The sequence below is a fragment of the Camarhynchus parvulus genome, chromosome Z (assembly GCF_901933205.1).
Source record: "Camarhynchus parvulus chromosome Z, STF_HiC, whole genome shotgun sequence".
In the NCBI taxonomy this organism is placed as follows: Eukaryota; Metazoa; Chordata; class Aves; order Passeriformes; family Thraupidae; genus Camarhynchus; species Camarhynchus parvulus.
Genome location: NC_044601.1, coordinates 44,720,896 through 44,741,584, shown reverse-complemented (window position 1 = coordinate 44,741,584; position 20,689 = coordinate 44,720,896). Strand labels below are relative to the sequence as shown.

The 20,689-nt window shown below is 38.3% G+C and overlaps 2 protein-coding genes across 6 annotated transcripts in view; one reads left to right on the top strand and one right to left on the bottom strand.

The window, feature by feature from the left end:
- Positions 1-480: 480 nt before the first annotated feature.
- PTCD2 (pentatricopeptide repeat domain 2) lies at positions 481-18,499 on the bottom strand. 3 transcript variants are annotated; one of them, XM_030968254.1, is made up of 10 exons: positions 18,285-18,499; positions 15,440-15,532; positions 13,064-13,193; positions 12,173-12,290; positions 10,760-10,838; positions 9,324-9,415; positions 6,478-6,591; positions 4,982-5,107; positions 4,101-4,214; positions 481-2,731 (listed from the first exon to the last, which is right to left on the bottom strand). In XM_030968254.1, the coding sequence occupies exons 2-10, from the start codon at positions 15,477-15,479 to the stop codon at positions 2,507-2,509; spliced, it is 1,038 nt and encodes a 345-aa protein (XP_030824114.1). In that variant the 5' UTR covers positions 15,480-15,532; positions 18,285-18,499; the 3' UTR covers positions 481-2,506. The 3 variants fall into 3 exon arrangements, with proteins under 3 accessions (XP_030824114.1, XP_030824112.1, XP_030824113.1); XM_030968252.1 differs by lacking the exon at positions 18,285-18,499 and adding an exon at positions 17,931-18,202; XM_030968253.1 differs by lacking the exon at positions 18,285-18,499 and adding an exon at positions 17,931-18,202 and having other exon boundaries at positions 4,982-5,056.
- The window catches only part of MRPS27 (mitochondrial ribosomal protein S27), a 42,807-nt gene continuing 40,182 nt past the window's right edge, over positions 18,065-20,689 (top strand). Inside the window, exons 1-2 of one of the 3 annotated variants that reach the window (XM_030968255.1) lie at positions 18,065-18,173; positions 19,980-20,058. In XM_030968255.1, the coding sequence (XP_030824115.1) occupies positions 20,007-20,058 (52 nt within the window). In that variant the 5' untranslated portion in view covers positions 18,065-18,173; positions 19,980-20,006. Of the gene's footprint in view, positions 18,174-18,206; positions 18,327-18,349; positions 18,543-19,979; positions 20,059-20,689 lie in introns of those variants that run through there. The other 2 variants (XM_030968257.1, XM_030968256.1) reach the window with 2 other exon arrangements.

Below are 20,689 nucleotides of genomic sequence, written 5' to 3'. Positions count from 1 at the left end.
GACTGAAGACTCTTCAACACAAAAGTCAGTGTGAATCTTGATGCACCAAAAGATGAATCCATAAATAATCATCCAAATTCAAGATTACCCAAATAACAGACTCTGGGACTTGTATGACACAAATTAGACTTAGCTGGAAGTCAGCTGCATAAATATTAGAACTACCTTATGTCTCCCAGCTTTTTTTTTTCCCCTAAGGGAAAATGTTAGCAGTCTTCTACAACACTTCTAGAGCAACAGTCAATATTCTAATTTTAATTGTCTGAATTTTGCGTGTGTTTCTTTGAATCTCTCCTTTAATCTTAAGTCCCTGCTTTCCTTTTCTACTGAAGTACTGCTAGTTAAGTGCATCTCCTTTCTTTTTCAAAACAAAGATGTTATTTCTCTAAAGAAAAAAATCAACTTACAAATAAACCCCAAGAAAACAAGAACCTCAAGAAAACAAGCAGTCAAGAGAAAAAAAAAAAGGAAAACATCAAATATTTTGACAATTTTAATAGAAGTTATGATTACTTCAGTTGCAGGTAGGATACAGCCTTAGTGAGGAAGCTAAACAATTCTGATTAGAATGAACAAGCACACATGCACAGTCTTAGGACCTTACAACTTCTTGCAATTAATACAAGTTTTAAAGTGCCAAGTTAGGAAATTAAACAGAACTGACCTTATTTATTTGCTATGCAAAGCTAAATAGGTCAAACTGTCTTTGATGGCCTTTAAAAATGTGGCATTTATACACTTTCAACACCAAACAGCTGTCCCAGTTGTACTGGATGACACCAGACAGTTTTCCTGTCCATACAAACAGAGTAAACTGAACAGTAATTAAATTTTTTACCACTAATCCTTGCCCCACTGCAAGTAGCCTTTACAAATATCATATCAAATTTATTTCTAGAGAAAAGATTGAGAACTTCTCAAGGGTTACATCTGTTGAAAGAATTTTCAACGAAAGGAAACTAGATGTGGAATTACATACTACACAATATTACAGAAAAAGTAATAGCTGTGTTTTTAGATTAATGTATGTAGCACTTTATGCCACCAATCATAAAAAGGGTACACACAATTCACAGAAGTGTGATACACACTTCATATTATTCTTCACTTGCATGAAATTCCATCTACTTTGTAACAGTTTTTGTACATTTTAAATATTAACAAGACACACTGTGACAAAAGAAATAAGTTACAGAGCTAGAGCTTCAGAAGGCAACATCCTACAGACTGAAGCCACGTTTGTTTTGAAGCATGGATGGGTTCTTGTTTCTTTGGTGTCTCAATAGCTTCAGTGATACAGATGCAGATATTTATTCACAGAAAATATACTCTGAGCCATGACTTTTGCTTGAGTGGGGCAGAGACAAAATAAATAAACAGAAGGTAGAGGAGAGATAATGCAGCCCAAGTTGGCAAGTATCAAGCTGAGTTCCACCTAGTTGTCAGTTCACAAGGCTCCCAAGTTCTTTTATCAACATGTTCATCACTTCACATGCAAAGGCACCCAAAGGCACGTGAATGTTAGCCAAGGCATATCTGTTTCCAATTCCTTCTATTCTGGATGGTGAGTGAGTTCAGATTCTTGGGTACATGGGACTCACAGACACAGTTTTTTATTGCTAGAGTCCAGCACATTTGATCTAGAGTCATTAAAGCTGGACAAAGTACAGCTTCTTTGTACTTTTTTGTCAATCCAGAAAATAGGGCAAACCATGCAGATGGTGTAATTATAGCTAAAAATGTGATCATAATTGCTCTAAAAAACTCTTTATGACTTAGTTGGAAATTTGCATCAAGATTGGCTTATCCTAGGAATCTTAATACCAGAAAATGAGAAGGAAGCAATTTGTGCAGTCACTCACTCTGAGAGTGACTTTGATCAGGAATCTCCTTAAGTGAGAAAACAACCCCTTGGTTACCATGCTAATTCCCATGGCATTTCCATGATCCCAGTTGATAGGAAAAAATGCTAATATATTTCTTTAGAAGAAAAAGATATTAAAGTGAACAAAAGATGCATGCTTCCCCCTGATCCTCTTGAGATCTACAGACTTTGAATTAACAATTCAAGCACTTCCATGCTCTTTTATCTGGACTCTTGCCTGCCTCCATCCTTTCAGTCAAAACATTTTAATCTGATGCAGACCAAATTTTCTTCTCATGAACCACAGAAGTCAGGTCAGATACTCATACCACTTTGCTTGCTCTGCTAACTTCCATCCATTCACTTCCAGAATATTTAGCATAGGAAAATCCTGACACAAAAGCCTAAGGAAAAAGTAAAACCTTTCTATCTCTCCCATTTCTGAACAACACACAAATACCAGTGTTGCAGCTTGTTTTTAGGATCAAAATTGAAACACGGAACTTACATTATCTGTATTTAAAATGAAATTTTATACAAATGACCTAAAACTCTCACTGTGTAAAAAGGGAAAAGACATTTTATTTGAACCTGGATTATAAGAGATGCCATCAGCAAATCAGTTTGACATCAAATACTGAGCTATCCTAACAACAGATTTGACCAAAGTGGATTAGTACCCTGACAGCCCAATTGTTTCTGATTTAAAAGCTTTGCAGTGGTCTTCTTTGAACTAGGAATCTGGAAAAGCATGTCTTCCAGTGTGCACATGGTTATCTGTCCCGAAGCTTGTAGTTTCGTGTAAATATTTCCTAATTTGACAGAAAGGTCAGGGCTCTCTTCCATCTTTTCCCTGACTGCAGCCAGCTAAGGAAGAGAAAATGACATGTTGTTACAGTTCAGCAAGTGGAGCTCTCATTCTACCACCACACTGAAGAAAAGCAATAACTCACAGTAAAAAAAAAAAGCACACAGTGTAAGATAGGTGGCTAAGGCAATGACTCATAAGATGATGATTTTATGAAAAGTACATTATGCATCACCACAAAATGGTGGAAAGGCACTGGTTATCTATTAAAGAGAGTTTATTAGATTTAAAACTTCCTCAGAGTTGTACAATCCTATTTTCAGTCTTAGTACAGACAAACACAATTATTTTCTATTTAAATCCGGGAAACATAATTGCTTCCTGGAATCTACTTTCCAGATCAGCACAATTTTAATTATTATGATGTATCTTCGTAAATGCACAGTACAGTACAAATCCATAAAATTCAGACTATAGAATACTGAGAAGTTCTGTTTGCCATACACAAGAGTATGAGCTCAAATGTTAGGTAAATCCCTTAAAAATATTATTATCAATAAACTCTTGTGGAAAGGGGCAGCTAGGACTAATGCTTAGTCTTCTTTTGGCAGCTAAATATTTCCCAAAAAAAGTCAAAATACAACACTAACACATGCAATGTTTATTGCAATGACTTTACAAAACAAAATGCTGCTTAAATAATTTCTTTTCAACACAGCAGTTAATATATATGGGCTATATTTTGAAAGGTTGGCCCTCCCCTTCTCCTAATATTTATTATTTTGCATATTAATTTTGTTTAATATGCAGCAGTGAAAGACTAAGTACTTAATTATTAACACAGTCTTAAAATGTCTTGCTCTATAGGCATATCCAAAATTAAATACTAAAAAAGCTTCAGAAAAAGCAGCAGAAATGCTGACAAACTGAGAAGGGCTTCGTGTGTGTTCTGGAGGAAGCCTTCTTATTCTTCAAGGCTGTAAAAACCAGTTTTCACAGTAACATATAGTTAAGCAGCAAAGCTACTATTTCCCTTATCACACTTTCCTGTATAGTATTATAGGTCTTTCATATATCACCAATCTAACAATATCACTGTTACCAGAAACTTTATTCTCATTTCACATGAAATGAAAACAGCATAGGAGGCAAGGGATTAAATCCTTTAACGCCACCAAGGAAAGTGTCACCTGCATTCAGATGAAACATGAGCTTCTAGAAGTAAGATCCAAAATAAAAAATGAAGCTAACAGCTAAGTGTTTTGATCAAGAGCAGAGGAAGCCAGCCAGCTGCTTTGGCCTCGGCATACACCAGAACCCAAACAACTAGAGCAGGGTGAACTCAGGCACCTGAAGTTCTGTAGGTGAGCCACCACTGTCATGGCTCAGCCCAGTGCCATGAACCTTCTCTCATCACTGTGTACTTACCACCTGCTCAGAAAACTCAGTTCTTTTCACAAAGGGAGGTGTATCTACTTCCACTGCTGCCTCTAATGTATTTATCACTTCTTTTAGCAAACCAGATCTGAGCTGGACAAGGACCTTAAAAATAAAATAAAATCAAACAACACAAACAGTACATATCATAAGAATGTTAATTTTTACAAAAGCGTTTGAGGAAGACATGAAGCAAAGCTGGGTAAAATTCATTTCCAGACAGTGCACTAAGAAAAAATCCATCTGTTGCAAAGAAAGAGATGGAATGATCAATTTCTTCAAATGTTTGGGGTTTTTTACCAGGTGGGACCTGGAAAGGAAGGGTGAGGCTAGAAGCAGAGCTCCTCTGATGGAGCTGCACTACCTGTTCTTGAATAAAGTGGTTTTTACCATAGTTTAGAGGTCACTTACACATGCACATGCAGACTTTCTCTCAGATTGTAGACTGCACAACTAAAGAAAAAAATTGTTCTATGTACACACGTGGAAATGGTGTGCAGGGCTGAAGGAGGCCTAAAGTGGGCAGACCATTTACTTAGAGCTGGGTTTTTAAAATCTTTTGGAGCTAGAAAGCAAAAATCATAGCTAGAAGTCGTTCATGGGTCTACACTCACACATGTAGGATTGGTCTACTTTACACTCCCACCTATGGCAGGAAGTGATTTTAAAAAGTGGGTGGAGATCGTTAACAGTTCAGAATGTAAGTCATCCAACTGACAAAAATTGTCTGTTGGCTCAAAAACAAGCTCGGCAACACTACCAACACATGCCTGTGCTAGTAAGAGGCTGGTCTTCTGTTACTTTGCACTTGGGAGTTTATTGGCCAGCGTAGCATACTCTGCAAAATTTTAATACAAGGTAAGCATACTTACTTTAAGATTATTGTATAGTTTGTTCTCTGGGCTCATTATCTGGGAACAGTAAAATTTGGCTTGTGCTACATCATTCTGGGAAGGAATCATAAACAATATAAAAATAGTCACATACGTGTCAGAAACCTGCACAATGACAGAAAAACAACAGTCCTTCACAACTCTTCAATAAATCACAATGTGCCATCTAGAACCCCTTTACCAAGACCCATAGACACCAAACAGCACCCAGCCTGCAAAAGGAATACCCCACGCTGGAGTTCCTGTGTCATCTGGCTCTTGAGTACTGTGTCTGTCTGTCACATATAACCACCACTGAGCATGAGATCACCTAAAAGATGGAAGGTTTAGACACATGCTCCATTCAACACATGTCAGAGTAATGAAGTGCAGCATATGTTAGTCTGTGTATTTATCCTGCCCAGCCCTTCTAACCTTTTGGACATACATATTTACAACACTGTATCTATGTCATCAACTGATTTCAATAGACATTAAATGTTACACTGACATTTACTAGACCAAGTAATGTTACTTGGGATCAAGAAACATCTTTCTTACAGCAAAGAGTGCTGTCAAAATTCATTCAGCTTAAAAAACAATTAAATGTAATGTGGACCATTATTCCATTTGCAAAACAAGAATTTTATCATGCCATTGTACACATGAATAAATTTATTTCAGTGATGCTATTTTTCAGTGTCTCCATTCACACAGACGGGGTGAAAAAGACCACAGAGTGCATAGAAACTTTTAACAATTCTACTCCATTCATCCAAATTTGTGAGTAAGACCAAATTTATAGCATTTCCAGTGTCTCTGACCTCTATTTTAACATGAAACAGAGAAGGTTCAGGACATACCCAATCTGCATACACAAATTAATGGCAGAGGAAATCCAAAATTTGTTCCAAACTTTAGAATTTCCTAACAGTTATTCTCCTGCTCCCCTTTTCACCCTGCACTGTGTCAGAGCCTCTTCATACCAGTACTTAGGCATATGAGATATAGCAAAACTCCCCCAGGCAGAAACATATTGTGGAGAAATTCCACCCCCCTGGCAGTACTGAAATACATATCAAAGCCCTTGAGTCTGCCTCCCAAGACAAACATTTAAAAGAGATGATTGCGCAAATACTTTAAATTATCATCTTAATTCTATTTAATGGAAATTACCACTAAGTAGCAGTATCTGCAGGACTAGATCCATGGTGACACCTAACCTGTTGGCCTAACTCTGTAATTTTTCAATGTTCTAGATAGTATTATCACAAAATATATGTGCATTACACTCAAGATATATGTTTGCATTTACAAACTTCCATATTCAATTTGTATAATCCTACAATTTCAGGAGACTAAAAGTTCCAATACTTGAAGCTATTACATAGTTATGCTTTCTTCATGTTAGCTTCCTTTCACTACCTGTCTACAACAAAACTAGAGAGTATCTCTCTACAGAGACCCAGGCACAATTGAAACCAAAGAGACCATACCTGCTTGAGAGCAGCTGCCATTGCAAAGCAGTATACTCGCATTGGTAACACGTCACCTTTTAGTTGTGCTTCTTCAAGCAGTCTCATAGAGATTTTGGAAGACTCAGGGCTGCCCTGCATAGAAATATCACAGGAAGTTGTGCTTGTTTTTATAGTTACCTGAAAGGACTATAAGCATCTGCCATCATATTCAGAAAGCATTCAGAAGTCAACTTACTGTACAATCACAAAGGCAATATGTATCTGAACCCAACCAAGCAGATTCTGTGCAGCTCTTTTTGAGAAACACAACATAAAAATATGACATTCAAAGTGACAGAGGTCACAGGAGGGTAAAAGTAACTTCTGTTATTTTAACAACTACACCTTGCCCTAACTACTTGGGCTTCTGCAACAGATGGAATAGCCCCAGCAGTATCCTAAACAAACAGATATTTTCATTTTCACCTTCAAATAATTTGTAAATCAGGAAGGAAGATTAATTTTTGTTGTTACTTAATTATAAAAGCTACATTAGATAGTTACTGAAAATCAACATTTTCTAAGCTTGAACTGTTAAGTACCATTCCACTAAAGAAATCTAATTAATTTGACCATTTAGCCATTTTTAGCCTCTCTTAAGGATTAATTCTTGAAAAATGCTTCCAAAGCATATATTCTATTATTACAGCTTAGACATCTGCTTTTTTTCAACACAGAAGGCTTCCATTATGGTTGGGAATTTTCAACAGGCGATACTAAATGCCAATGAGTTAAACTGTGTGCTACCTCTCAAACTATTGACTCTCCAAACCAATGGAGAGTGGAAATCACAAGTGGAACTGACTGGACCCCAAACAAAATAGTATCTGTCAAACCTAAAAGCTGGCAGCAGGCATGTTTTGTAACAACTGGTACCACCAATATGAATAAGAGTCCTCAGATTTGGTGTTGATTTCTGTTCCTAGTATTCATAGTGTCTTCCTGCAAAATATGGTTCAAAATATGTTCCTTGAAAATTTAGAAACATTTTGACCACCAGAAGATTGATTATTATTACATAAATACTTTGTTATCATCAAAAGGCCTGTAGCTCTTTCCTGCTGTTACCTCAGAGTAAGGCAGTGCCTTACAGAGACTTAAACCATCCCAGAAGTGTTTCAGAGTTGACTTCAAAGATACCTTTGTGCAAAGATTAAACATTAATTCCTCTGTTTATCCACTGGAAATAATCTGAATTTAAGCCTTGTACATTTTTCTGTGCTGGTCTCTGGCAGGGTTATTCAAAAGAAACCAAGAATGGTAAAAATGCAGCAAAGCTTTTAATGATACCAACACTGTTATTTATATTATTTGAGTACTACATCTTTAAGATACTTAATTTCAAGATTTTTTCTGACATGTCTTATCCTGTGTCATGAGAAAAAGCAAGTTTGAGCTTCACCTTTTCTCCTCCCCCTCCTAAGAGATGAGTCAATAGATTAAGCTTTTAAAAGAGCTCCACCTAATCCTATTTAGTGCATAAAGGGTTACTACAGCTTACTTCCCTATTGATAGTATTTTATCTTAGTGAAAAAGCCCCACAAATTTATTGTAACTATTCAACCCAAGCAGCTGACAGAGTAGAATCATCTCCCCCTCTCTTTTCATCAACAGTAATAATGGGCCAGATTCTCTATTGAAAGTATATGTAGGGCTAGAAGTAGAAGAAAAAGAAGCCTTGAGAACCTATTCCTGTAGCACATACCTTGGATATCAGCATTCTAATTGCAGGCCATGTTAAAAAAACTTGAAAACATTTTAGGAAAGAAGGTACAGCAGGCCTAAAGGCAGCTTAAATTCACTGGAACCGAGAATTTCAGAAAAACCACATAAACTGCTGCTGAGGTACCATTTTAGGCTATGTCCTTGTTATCACATTTGCACTCAGTTTCCTTGTATGGTTAACTGAGAAACCTGAGAAAGTTTTGTCTAGTGGTATAATTTTTTCCCCAGCTAGTGTCTTTATAAAAGATGAGGAAATGGAAAAAGAGTTTCCAAATAAGTTTGGGAAAGATTCATATTAAAATTTCAATACCCTTTTCCTGACCCAGAGAGGGGTCTGGAAAAGGGTATTGCAAAACTGACTCAAATCTGGAGAGGAAGATCAAAATAAAAAAGTTCTGGGATCTCACTTGCTATGAAAGGGAAACAGTTCTAAGCAGACACTCATATAACTGATGTATTCTAGTTTCTTACCATGCTCATGCTCTTTTTCTTTGAGCTAAACATACAGGTAAGCTCAAGGGGCTGTTTGTTTACCTAAAGGCATTCACTTATACTTCTTTTCTCCATTCAGCTGTCCCTTTTCATCAGGCATGTAGGGAACAGATTACAATTCTATTCCTTGCCAAATCTGTGTACAATTACAGAAATTAAATTACAAGACTGCTTGTAGGGGGAGGGGAGAAAGGGATGGGGGATGTCTGGCAAATAGAACCTATGTATATGCCTTAAGGAAACGAGACCATAAAACCAATACTGAGGCTGAAGGACAGCATATTGTCTGAAGAGATGCAAACATCACAGAGAAAGAATACTCTAAGGTAATCAAAGGCTGTACTACATTTGTTTCTTAATGCTCACGTCCATGCAACATTTTAGAGATTTGCTTTGTCACATTAGTTTGTATGGGAAACAATGTATGCACACCATATCATGTACCATGAAGCACCTTAGGACTTACATATATAAGTTTAAAATACTTGCACTAGATACAAAATGGTGACAGGGAAATTATGGAAACCCAAAAAAAAATTCCAAAATTTAAAATCTAAAGGAAGAGATAGAGAAGGCATTTCAAACACTTCTTCATTCATAATACTTACCAGTTTATAGCATATTGCAACTGCAAGTAGATAGGTTTCTTTGTTGAAAGGTATACCTTGTTTTTTCATTTCAACCAGAACTTCCAAAGCACCTATCAAAAATATATTAGTGTTACTCACTTCATAAATTTAAGGCCGTACCTCTCATAACTGAAAAGAAGAAACAAGTCAATAAGGTATGAGTTCAGTAAGTTTATTTGAAAATATGAATGCAAACTGAAATTTGTTATTAAAAAAATTGAAAAAGTTTAATGCACAGTCATTTGGATCTCTTTCAATTTAGCAAGAAGGTTTTCAGTTTACACTAGCACATGGCCTTATCCCTCCATTATTTTTATATGAAAATCTAAAACTAAATTCTATACACTTGAAAAAGCCACCCTCATTGTTCCTAACTGCCCAGAAAGCTTCCACCACTGTAGGCAAACTACATAGCATCTCCTCATTAACTCACATGGTCCATTTCACAATCCTGAATCACAGGATCACAGAATCACTTGGTTGGAAGAGACTTTCAAGATCATCGAGTTCAATCCAGCCCTAAGACCTCAACTAGACCACGGCACCAAGTGCCACATCCAATCCTTTTTTAAACCCACCCAGGTATGGTGACTCCACCACCTCCCCAAACAAACCATTCCAATACTTTACCATCCATTCTGTAAAAAACTTTTTCCTAATATCCAATCTCTATTTCCCTTGGTGCAGCTTAAGACTGTGTCCTCTGGTTCTGTGTTTAGGTGCTGATCTAGGTTTCTTTTACAGTGGCCAAGTTGCAACTTTTAGGACAACAGCTGGACTCAAATCTGCCAAATGTTAAGAAACCAGCTGTAATGTATTCAACAAATATCAAATAAAGGGATTTACTTGAAAAGCTTTAAGGCTTTTTCATGATAAGTCTTTTAAGTTAGGTCAGACGATTTCTCCTTGTCTTCATACAGGGCCAAACTGATGTGCAGCATTGGACTTCTACACTGCAATAGCCACTCTGAGAGAGGACACAGGTAAAAAGGTACTCCTCCTTGCTCTGACACAAATGCAGAATGGAGAAAAAATCGTTGAGGAAATTAACATTCCAGCTCACATAAACCAGGTTTTCAATAGAGAAGAAAAAATGCTATGGGAAATAACAAAGCAAAGAAAAGTAACAGTTCAGTGAAGACGGTTTGGGGGGAAAAAGCTCTCTTGGATAACAACAGTTCTGTGGAACTTGAATGGCAAGAATTCTGTGGGGAATATGAAACAAATACACCCTTCCATTTTTACTACATACTATAATGCAACAAATTCACATCAACAGTTATTTACATGATATTTGGCTATCTAAAACCATAGCCAATCAGCCAATACATATATATATATGTACATACATGCACCACTTACAGTGAGAAGCATCCTCCCCAAAATTAATTTGCCTTAGCAAATACAGTACTTACTTTCAAAATGGCCCTTTTTAAACAACATAGTCATCAAAATATGGAATGATGTACTGTCTGAGAAAAAACCATGCAAATTCTGGAGAGAAAATAGAGCAAGCATAAAAAAATCAGGACAGTGAAGAGTCTTACTGTGTACAGCATTTAACAAGTCTTCCTACTGGAATAAGTCTGATTTTACAAGTTCAGCATTTAACTCTCTGGGTTTCTTGCCTGTCTGTCTCTCTGTCAAATGATGTCTAAAATACCAGTGATTCATTATGGTCAAAAGCTCACTAAAAACAAACAGAAAACTCCCAGAGAGTCCCACTATCCTATTTTTTTAAATTACCTCTAACTCAATGGAAGCAGAAATCACTGACAGTTTGCAGCTAATGAACAGTATCTTTTGGAGTGAAGTACCACCACCATGAAATGGAATGAATTTTTGCTAATCACAATATCAAATGATCAGCACAAGAGGATAAGTGATGATGGTAACAGTACCAGAAGAGAAAGGAATTAAATTTTAGGACACTAAACACTGCATGTTGTGAATAGACAAATAAAATATATCAGAGGTACTGAGTTTCTGTAGCAGAATCTGGAGAAGCGGTACTCAGCCTGTATCCACCACTTACTATGTACTACAAATACAGCAGTTCCTGTCTTAATGATATAGATCTCAATTAAAAAACCTCAAACCATAATAGAAACTACATGTACACTTTCTTACACAGGCCTAACTTAAGAATAGTAGCAAGACTTCTCCCATTTCTGGCTAGACATATCTCATGCTGTAATGAATTAATATCAGCGAGATTTTCATTGGCTGCCAGAGATTTTTGAAGTCACAACATTATAGCACACACTGGACCTGATTATTATCTTGCATAATAGCACACACAGAATTTTAGAAATGTTCAGAAACAAGACATTCAGTTTCTTCAGCACTAAAATGGCCAAATTTCTGAGCTGATGAGTATCATACCACCTCTATAGTGTGTTGAAGTACAGAGCAACAGGGTGAACCGGTTGGTGCAAGTAATCCAAGGAATTTCAGAGTTCTACCACAGCAAAACTTACAAGTGCTCATTTCCAAGAATGATTTAATGCAACACAACATGCAGGAAACCATGCATCAGCTGTATTCATCTAAGTAATTATTCTTCATCAATACTTTTTATTCAAATTTTATTCAAATGATGCAGTTACACAGAAATAAAGTTACCAATCAAACTAATATTTAATTACTATGCTAAAATAAAAAACCATGTAATCTGCACACCTAAATTAATGTCATAGATATCTCTGTTACTGCAACACATCTTCAAGTCTATCAGCTCATGCAAGGCTCATATGTAGCATATCATTACTCATGTCTGACTAATAATAAGATCAACAATATATTTACTATATATACAGGGGAATTACCTGATCTTTGATAAGTTCTACTGCAGGTCTTTCAAGGTCTAGCTCATAACACAGTCTCATAAAGAGTGGCCCAAATTTAAAATTATGCAAGGCTGTGATTTTATTCTGTTCATGGTACCTATGGGAAAGATTAAAAAATTAATCACACAGGGCATGGAATTTGCCAAGGGAGAACAGCTTTAAATAGACAACAAGATCTGTAGGTGCAATAACTGAAGCACACTTTCCTAGCTGCACCAGCTGAAGATATATAGATAACAGAAAATCAACTTTAAGGAAAATTACTGTTTTGATCAAACAAAAAAATTAACTGGTAATAAATAATCTCTTTTATTACCAATAAAGTGACCTTTATCGAATAAATAATAGAATGCATCTCTGCCTTGAAAATTCTGAGCAACTTTACCTTCTATTCATGGAACAACAGCAAAGGAAGTGGCAGCAGTTTATTTCAGCAGCAGTAGCTCAACAAAAACATAAAGCATTTAGCTTTTGTCTTTATAGTCCCTATATCGTACTTGATGGGAAAGTTTTCATTCACAAAACCTTCTGCTGCTGACTATTGGTTGCATGCCAGTCATAACCAGGCATGTCTTGGCTGGGATGCCCCAGAACACCTCTGCCTCACATCTGCGGGATAATTTTTCTCTCTGGTGCACCACACTGTAGGGCACCACTTTGTCCCCATAGCTCAACTCTCCTTTGACCTGGGAGTCTCTAAAGGGTTGGAAGATCCAAAGTATTTAAATAAAAATACAGCCTTAAATTAAGGGATTAACTATGTATATTGCAATTAGGGCAAGACCTCAACTGCAGACATAGCCTGGGATGATCTAATTAAAGCAAAAAGATAAAAACAGAAAAGAGAGTTACCTGGATTGTTAAAAATACCTGTAAATAATTTTTCTGGCTAGTTCCACATCAGATGAATTCTGACATAAATGCAGCAAATTTTTTAATTCATTTCTGAGAATGATTCCATTTTTCTTTAGCTTTTCTTTAATATTTTTAAAATATTGATCTGAAAATAAAACACATACAGCAAGAGTCTGTAGACAATTCCATTACTTGCATTACATACTTAGTACCTGAAACATGGAGACTCAGTGAAGCAGAACTCTTGGTTTTTTTCACCAAGAAAACTGCATAAAACTTCTAACAGACAAGCATGCCAATATGTCCCCATGAAGTCATGTCAGACTTAGAAAACCAAGGAGATGCTTACTGTGAACTTTATTTCACTATATATGTTATGGAGCATATCAGGTAATGCAAAAGTTTTAACAAGGAATGAAGTTTTGTGACATTTTATGTTCTTTTTCTAAAAGGCAAGCAAGCAAACAAAACCATTTCCACTCAGTATACAAATGACCATAAGAACTTCTACTCAATACTGTTCAGACAGAAGACTTAAATTCCTTCACAGCTGATGAACACACACAGAATTTCATACATAATCTACCTATTTCTTTAAATAGCTATAAACTTGGAGTTGCTACCTTTCTACTCCAAAACAGAGGGTTCTCTATCCAGCACATTTTCCTATGACAAAGCAAGCAGAAAGACCAGTCCTTCAGCTGGTAATTTCAAGCTTCTGACCCAGATATACTCAAGATTAAAAGAACATGTACCACCTAGCAGCTCCATTCCTCTCATGGTACTGCCAGCATCTTGGGCTGGGAAATGAACTTTTTTACAGCAGTTGCTGGGTCACTGCTGTTCCCAAGCTAGTAACCTACACAAGAGGTGCAAAGTAGGCACCCCAGAGAACAATGTGTACAGTGACTTAATACACATCCATGGCAACATGCAAATACAAGTCCTTACTCAAGACTGAGGTGCAGAATTGAAGCCTGTGAAGCCAGACAAATGCATATGTACAAGTATGCACATATAATGGCTGTGATGTGTTCAAAGGTGTGCAGGAATTACAAAAATATTTGGCATCTGAACTGTATTTACGTTGTTCTAGCTAACTGTATAACTGCTGTAGCTAATAGTATAACTATTGTAACTACTGTAAGATAATTGTAGTTAATACTTGCCTCACAGCAACAATAAATAATAGCTATTATATATTCTGTATAAAATTTTCCCGAAATTTCTAAATATAGTTTATTATTAGCCATAGTTCTTTTCATCTTTCAAGTATAACATTAAACACTAAATACAGAAACCACACACACATACAGACAAATAGGTGCTTGGAACAATGTTTTCATTAGTTTTCAAAGGATTCAGTTTGCACAAACCAGAAGGTCAACTGTGATCTATAAAGCGAAATATTTGGCTTCTACTAACCTGCTTTAGCAGAAATGATTGACCCCCAGCAGAAATTTCAATGTTTCTCAAGTACAGGATGAATAAATTATGATATGAGTATATCATTATCCCGACTCACACCTGCACAATTTAAATTCTACTTAATATAGAAAAAATATCAGGATGATTTTACCCCTCTCTGTCCCAGAAGAGTGGGTTATATAAAACTAGATCTGATTATTTGTCTCTTCCTGCCTTAGAATTAACTACAACCTTTGGAACAGTTGTCAATTTGTATCACTAGCACATCCATGCATGATAAACCAGGAGTTTTACCTTGCTTTTCCTAAATAATAAGGGCAGCTTCATGTTTATACCTATGTTTCTAAAATAAAGGAATTTGTATATATTTTAAATAGCATGAAAAGATCAGAAAAAAATCCACTGATCCTGCTCCTACATTAATTTGGAAAACCTGAATTTGTTTTTCATATTCTGAGTAGTATATATGATTTGGAATCAGATGTACAACTGAGAACTCACATCAGGCAAAAAAGAAAAATTAAAAATATGCTAACAAAATTTAGGAAGCAAATAAAAAAAAATACTGTGAAAGTCCTTTTCTGGATAGTAAGGTAACTATTTAGCTTTGTGTTAACTTTCTGCGCTGATATTATACTTGAAGCAAGGTTTGTAGACTGAAATAGCTTTTTCTATTAGACTATCTTACAAAGTTGGAAAAGTGAGGGCACAAACACTTCAGGTCTTGTGTAAACACCTTACAAACATGAAAGCTTCTCAACATGTATTCTCAACATAGCATAACTAATACTACATTTCATTCTACAAAGCCTCAGATCTTCCAATAATGTTAGGTGCAAAATATTTGCAAGAGGAAGACATAATCTGTTTCTTTAAATGAGGTCAATTGATGTCATATTATTATGACTTAGACTGTTTCCTAAGACTAATGCTAAAGTGGTGACTATGAAATAAATGGTATACCTTTATTGCCATGAAGCTCATTTCTAATTGCCACTTTCATCTGCTGAAATTCTTGTAACTTTATATCTTCTTCTGTTAGCAGATACCGCTTCCCTGCCATAAGAAAAAAAGAGGAAGGTCAGGTTTTATGTTACACTGTATGATTTAATAGTACAGAACCTAGCACATGTGAATTATGGACAACTGTGTGATGCCAGACCATTGGGATAGGACACTAAAAAACAGACTGCAAAAACTGCAGTTACTCACATTACTGACAAAACAACCCAAATAACATGTCACAGCTTTCCAGAGCTTATGTGTACAAGGATGAAGAAGTATCTAGTTATGGGATGTGCAAAAGAAAAACTAGAGGCTACATTCCTCTCCACTAAGCCAAGGTACAAGAAGATTCTGCACAAAATTCCTGCTCTCTCCTTTACACTTTTATAAGGATTTGTCTTGTTTTCCTTTGTTTTCCACAATTCAATAGTGTCACAATTTGCTTACCCCACAAGTGCTGCTATAAAATGAAACATTCTGGAAGCTCCCAGTGCAGTAGGAAGTCACAAAAAGCTTATTTTTTTAATTTATAAAAACAACAAGTATATTATTTGGATTGTAGTAACACTCTGGAAACCTAGTAATGTTCTGCTGCTGTACAGATGTCAGAGGTAAGACAGTCACTGAGTCTAGAATGTCAAAATTAACTTTGGGTGCTGACTTTAACTGTACTGTGTTGCAAGCTGCTTTAAAACAAGCATCATGCAAAAGCTATTTGACAAGTTTTTGCTGACACAAAAACAGGTGTCCAGAGGATTTTTATTTGAAACCATTGACTTAGAGTGTCACAATAACAGCTTACACTGTTACAATCTAATATTTTAAGGTTTTGGCTTATAAGGAATTATTCTAACCATGAAAGCACAAAAGCAAGTATTGAACTGAGTTAGGTTGTTTATTCTCATTCTGCATATCCCTAGGAAAACGTAACTGGCCATGTAAATAAAAACACTCATTTTCTAAGCAAGTGAAGCATGATAATGACACGCTTCATAAAACCTGAAGAAAAAAATCGATTAAATGGCACATTTATCCATTAAATTTAATTGAAACAGTTCCAATGGGTAAACAAATACATTTTATTCAGCATGAAATTGACCTGTATTACACTGCCATTTCCTTCCCACAGACCTCTGTTGGTCTAGCACTGAAAGACCATTCTTGTCATGGGCCTCTCCAAAGCTGGTGCAGAAATCATGTTGGTGTCTGGGGTGGTACTAGTGCCCCACACATCATGGACAATCAGTGTCAATAGAGAGATTAGGGCACCAGAATTTTATTTTTCTTGAATTCAATTTGCTGAATTGTACTGCTTCCTTAGACACGTACCTTACAGTGTTACAGAAATGTTTCAAAAAACCAAAGGGACTGCCAAAGGAAAAAGAGGGAGATGGATATGAGAGCTGGCAAGTGCAGGCGGTGCAGACTAGCCTAGAGAACTCAACCAACCAAACTGCTTAGCATCAGGCACACTGCAACCCTCTACATGGCCAGTCCCTGGAGAGAATGGGCAGAACTCCACTCAGAGAGAGGGTTCTCCATGTCTCTGAGGCGTATAACAGAGGTGTAACCCGAGCGAAACTTTCAGCTCTGCTGGCACAGCAGGACAAGAGCCCAGCCAGGGCCTAGGCTAGAGAGCACTCTGCCATATACCTCTTTTCCATGTGCCCCTTTCTCCTTATTTCTGAATCACAGGGTATGCATAAGGCTGTCACCCTCCCAGAACAGATACACATTTATGAAGCTGCATGTTTGTTTGTTTGTTTGTTTTTTATGTCATATCCTGACAGTACAAGCAGGGGATATGCTGACTTACACTGACCTCAGGGGTGACCTTACTGCAGTCTTTCAGTGGGGCCTGCAAGAGAGCTGGAGTGGAACATACCCAGGGGCATGTACTGCTAGGACAAGTGGGAATGGCCTTTGACTGGAGCCAAAGGCTTTGATTAGAAAAAAGGTTTAGGTAAAAGATGAAGAAGAAATTCTTTACTGGGAGGGTGGTGAGACAGTGGAATAATTTGCTCAGAGAAGCTGTGGATCTAGCATTCCTGGACATGCTCAGGGCCAGGCTGGCTCTGAGTAATGTGGTCTAGTGGGAAGTGTCCCCGTGGCACGCGATTCGCAGTGGATGATATTTAATGTCCCTTCCAAGCCAGGCCATTATGTGATTGCTGCACCGATTCTGTTACGCCGTCTCTCCCCGGGGTGCACCTCCGCCGCGCCAGCTCGGCCTGTCCACCGCAGCACAATCCGCGGCGCCCCCCGACACAACACCGCGCGCCGAGCAGGGCACCCGCTCAGGAACTACAGCTCCCGTCAGGCATACAGCTGGCAGCGGCGGGCGGGCCTGCCGGGAGCTGCAGTACTCCGGGAGCTCCGCACACAGCGGGCAGCTCCGCGCCCCGGGCGGGCATCCCGGCGCCCACCCCCGCCGCACAAGCCGCGGTACCTGCGGGCGCGCAGCCCCAGCCGCCCGAAGCAGCCGGGCGGACCGCCGAGCACCGCGCCACCTCCCGCGCCGCCCGCCCGGAGCCGCCCGCCAGCACCGCCGCCATCTCTCGGCCGAGCCCGCGGGGCGGGCGCTCGCAGGCCCCCGCTCCGCCGCCCGCCTCCTCCGGCCTCGGCGCCATGGCCGCCCCCGTGCTCCGGCGCGCCGTGCTCTGCAGCGGGAGCGCCCTCGGTGCGGCCCCAGGTCGGTGCGCAGCTGGCGGGGCGGGGGGCGCGGCGCTGGCCGCCGTGGTTGCCGCTGGCTGCGGTGGGGAGCATGAGCAGGGACGGGGTGCTGCGTAGGGACTTCACTCACCTTTCGCTCTTCATCTGTGTGCACGTGTGGATTTGGAGATAGGTCAGAAGACGTTTAATTGCTAGTATGTAGTGCAGGAGACTGTTGGGAGTTTGTTTTTTAATAGGCAATTCCCGGAGTCGATTTCATAGCTCGACATGGTAGGACCTGCCTTTTTGGGTTAGGGCAAGCCACGCGGAATTGCACGGGAGGCCGCCAAACCCGCGGCAGTGCGTGTTCAGGAAAACTGGTACTGGCCGTGACAGAGGCGCCACCAAGGTTGGTGTTTTGGAAAAGCCGAAGACCTGACCTTGGGGAAGAACTCAGCCCAGTAATGCTGGGCACACTGTGCTGGTGGTGGGTGCCTGCTGCGCTTTCCGCCCTCGGCGAGCACCCGTGTCTCTGTGTCTCCCGGTGGCTGCAGACGCGCGGCCCGGCCGAGCCCCCTGGCTCCGGGCCTGGCACACGCGGGGCCTGTGCTGCGGAAAAGGCCTGGAAAGCCTCGTGCTTGCTAGTGACATCCCGAGCTGTGAATGAATGAATGACTTTTTGTTTATGCGTAGGGAAAAAGCCGGCAATAAAAGACCCAAAACCTGCCACATCAAACCTCCTGAATCTTTTGTGTGCCTTTTTTATCAACATAAGGAAAAGACTGCTAAAGGAAGTGCCACCAACCAACCAGAAATACCTTTTTAAATTATTATTATTTTCTAACCGTTGGTCAAGTGTTGTACATAATTTTGAAGTCTGACTGTGGAATTCTGTGTACTGAATCTTTTTGATGAGAGTTTCATGAGATGTTCAGTGCAGGATGTGTGGGTATAATTTTGTGTCAGAAAGGTGATAAGAAGGAAAAATTGTTTCACAACCAAAACGAAACTTTTAGTGCTAGCAGTTAGATGTTTAGATAAAGGCTTTGAAGTAGTTGCTAAGATTTCTGTGTAGCATTGTAGTATCTATTTTTAAAATATTATTTCATAACGTTAATTCCTGCGACCTTCTTCATGTATTTCTGTATCTTCTTCAGCGAGTTTTATCCAGTATTTATGTTCCTCATGCATTTTCAAGACCTTATCATCTATGACTGATACACAAATTCTTCCAGCTGAAGCATTTTCTGTTTTGTTTCAAAAGCTAGCACGGCATCTTGAGTAGTTTTTGTGGTACAAAGTGTGTTTGGAAAGAGCTTTCACAAATATTTCTGTGAGTCTACAGTTCATAGGAGATGGAAGATTGGCAATTATAAAAATGAAAGTATTTTCAGTGAGACATGCCTTTGTAGGTGGAAATAGCCATTCAGCAACAACAGAAAAGCATGTTTGTGTGGGTTTGTTTTTTTTTTCTTTTTGCTCATGTTTCTAACCTACATTTAGCTAATTGCTGACATGTGATGAAAAAGGTCTGTGGGCACGAAGAAGTTGCTTTTATTATTGAGGGTTTTTTCTACCTTTACAAATTTGTTATTTTTTTGAATACGGAGTTTAGATTTGGAAATACATGTTTCATGCTGAAAAAAAAACTTTTGGGGAAAGCTTTTCAGTTTTAAATATTACAATGTAATAGTTGATTCACATATAAAGAATCTGAATTACTGACATAAAGACAGTTAATGCATTCCACTTAGCAAATACGACAAAAGAAGGTGGTACCTAATAAAATGTTTGTGTAGAGCTATGTAAGCAACCCAGCTTACATAGTGTTTTCTCTCTTCATTAGGTCGAAGATCTCTTCTTTCTTCAGCCTATGTGGATAGCTCAAAATGGGAAAAGAGGCAAAAAAGAGGAGCATAGCCTGGGTGAGAAAAGTTTGTTTCTTGTCTCCACTTTGTCTAATTAATTGCAGCCTGAGAGGTCATTTTTGGTTACCTTACCATCTGTAAGTTCTTCAAAATAAAAAAGGGTATGAAACAATATGCTTCTGAGCTTCTATATCAAAAAGCACTCAACGTCTTAAAAATTAGTCATATGTATTCAAAGCCGTAGGACAGAAACAAGTTAGAATTTGCTTGTTTACTTAATGTTCAGTGTCTACTAGCTAATTTTTTTCTTTCACAAAATCCAAAGTGTGTGACTGTCTCTGACTGATGTCTTCATTGACATTGTTGTAACAGTACTGCAGTGTGAAAAAAAAAGCTCTTCTATAAGTATTACAGGACAATGATATTTAAAGACATTTTTTAAAGAGGAAATTTTCTTCAGGGTTTTGCAGTTTCTTCTTGAATTATAGATTTTTTTTTTTTAGGAAGTGGCGGGAATGAAGCTAAACTTTTTATTTTCAAGAAGTTATATGTTAAACTGTATCTACACATGGTACTGAGGTCTGCTGTGCAAATTTTATAGCTAAATTATTTGTCTACATTACATTTGAAATGACATTCCACTGTCTTTTTGGTGACTGCATTAAAGACAAAGCATCTTGTAAAGCAT

Coding starts and splice junctions, on each gene's coding strand:
- PTCD2 (XM_030968252.1), bottom strand. CDS start 18,111: ATGGCGCCGAGGCCGGAGGAGGCGGGCGGCGGAGCGGGGGCCTGCGAG. Junction 13,194..15,439: donor TGAGCTTCATGGCAATAAAG/GTATACCATTTA, acceptor TTTTATTTTCAG/ATCAATATTTTAAAAATATT. Junction 9,416..10,759: donor TAAAAAGGGCCATTTTGAAA/GTAAGTACTGTA, acceptor TATTTTTGATAG/GTGCTTTGGAAGTTCTGGTT.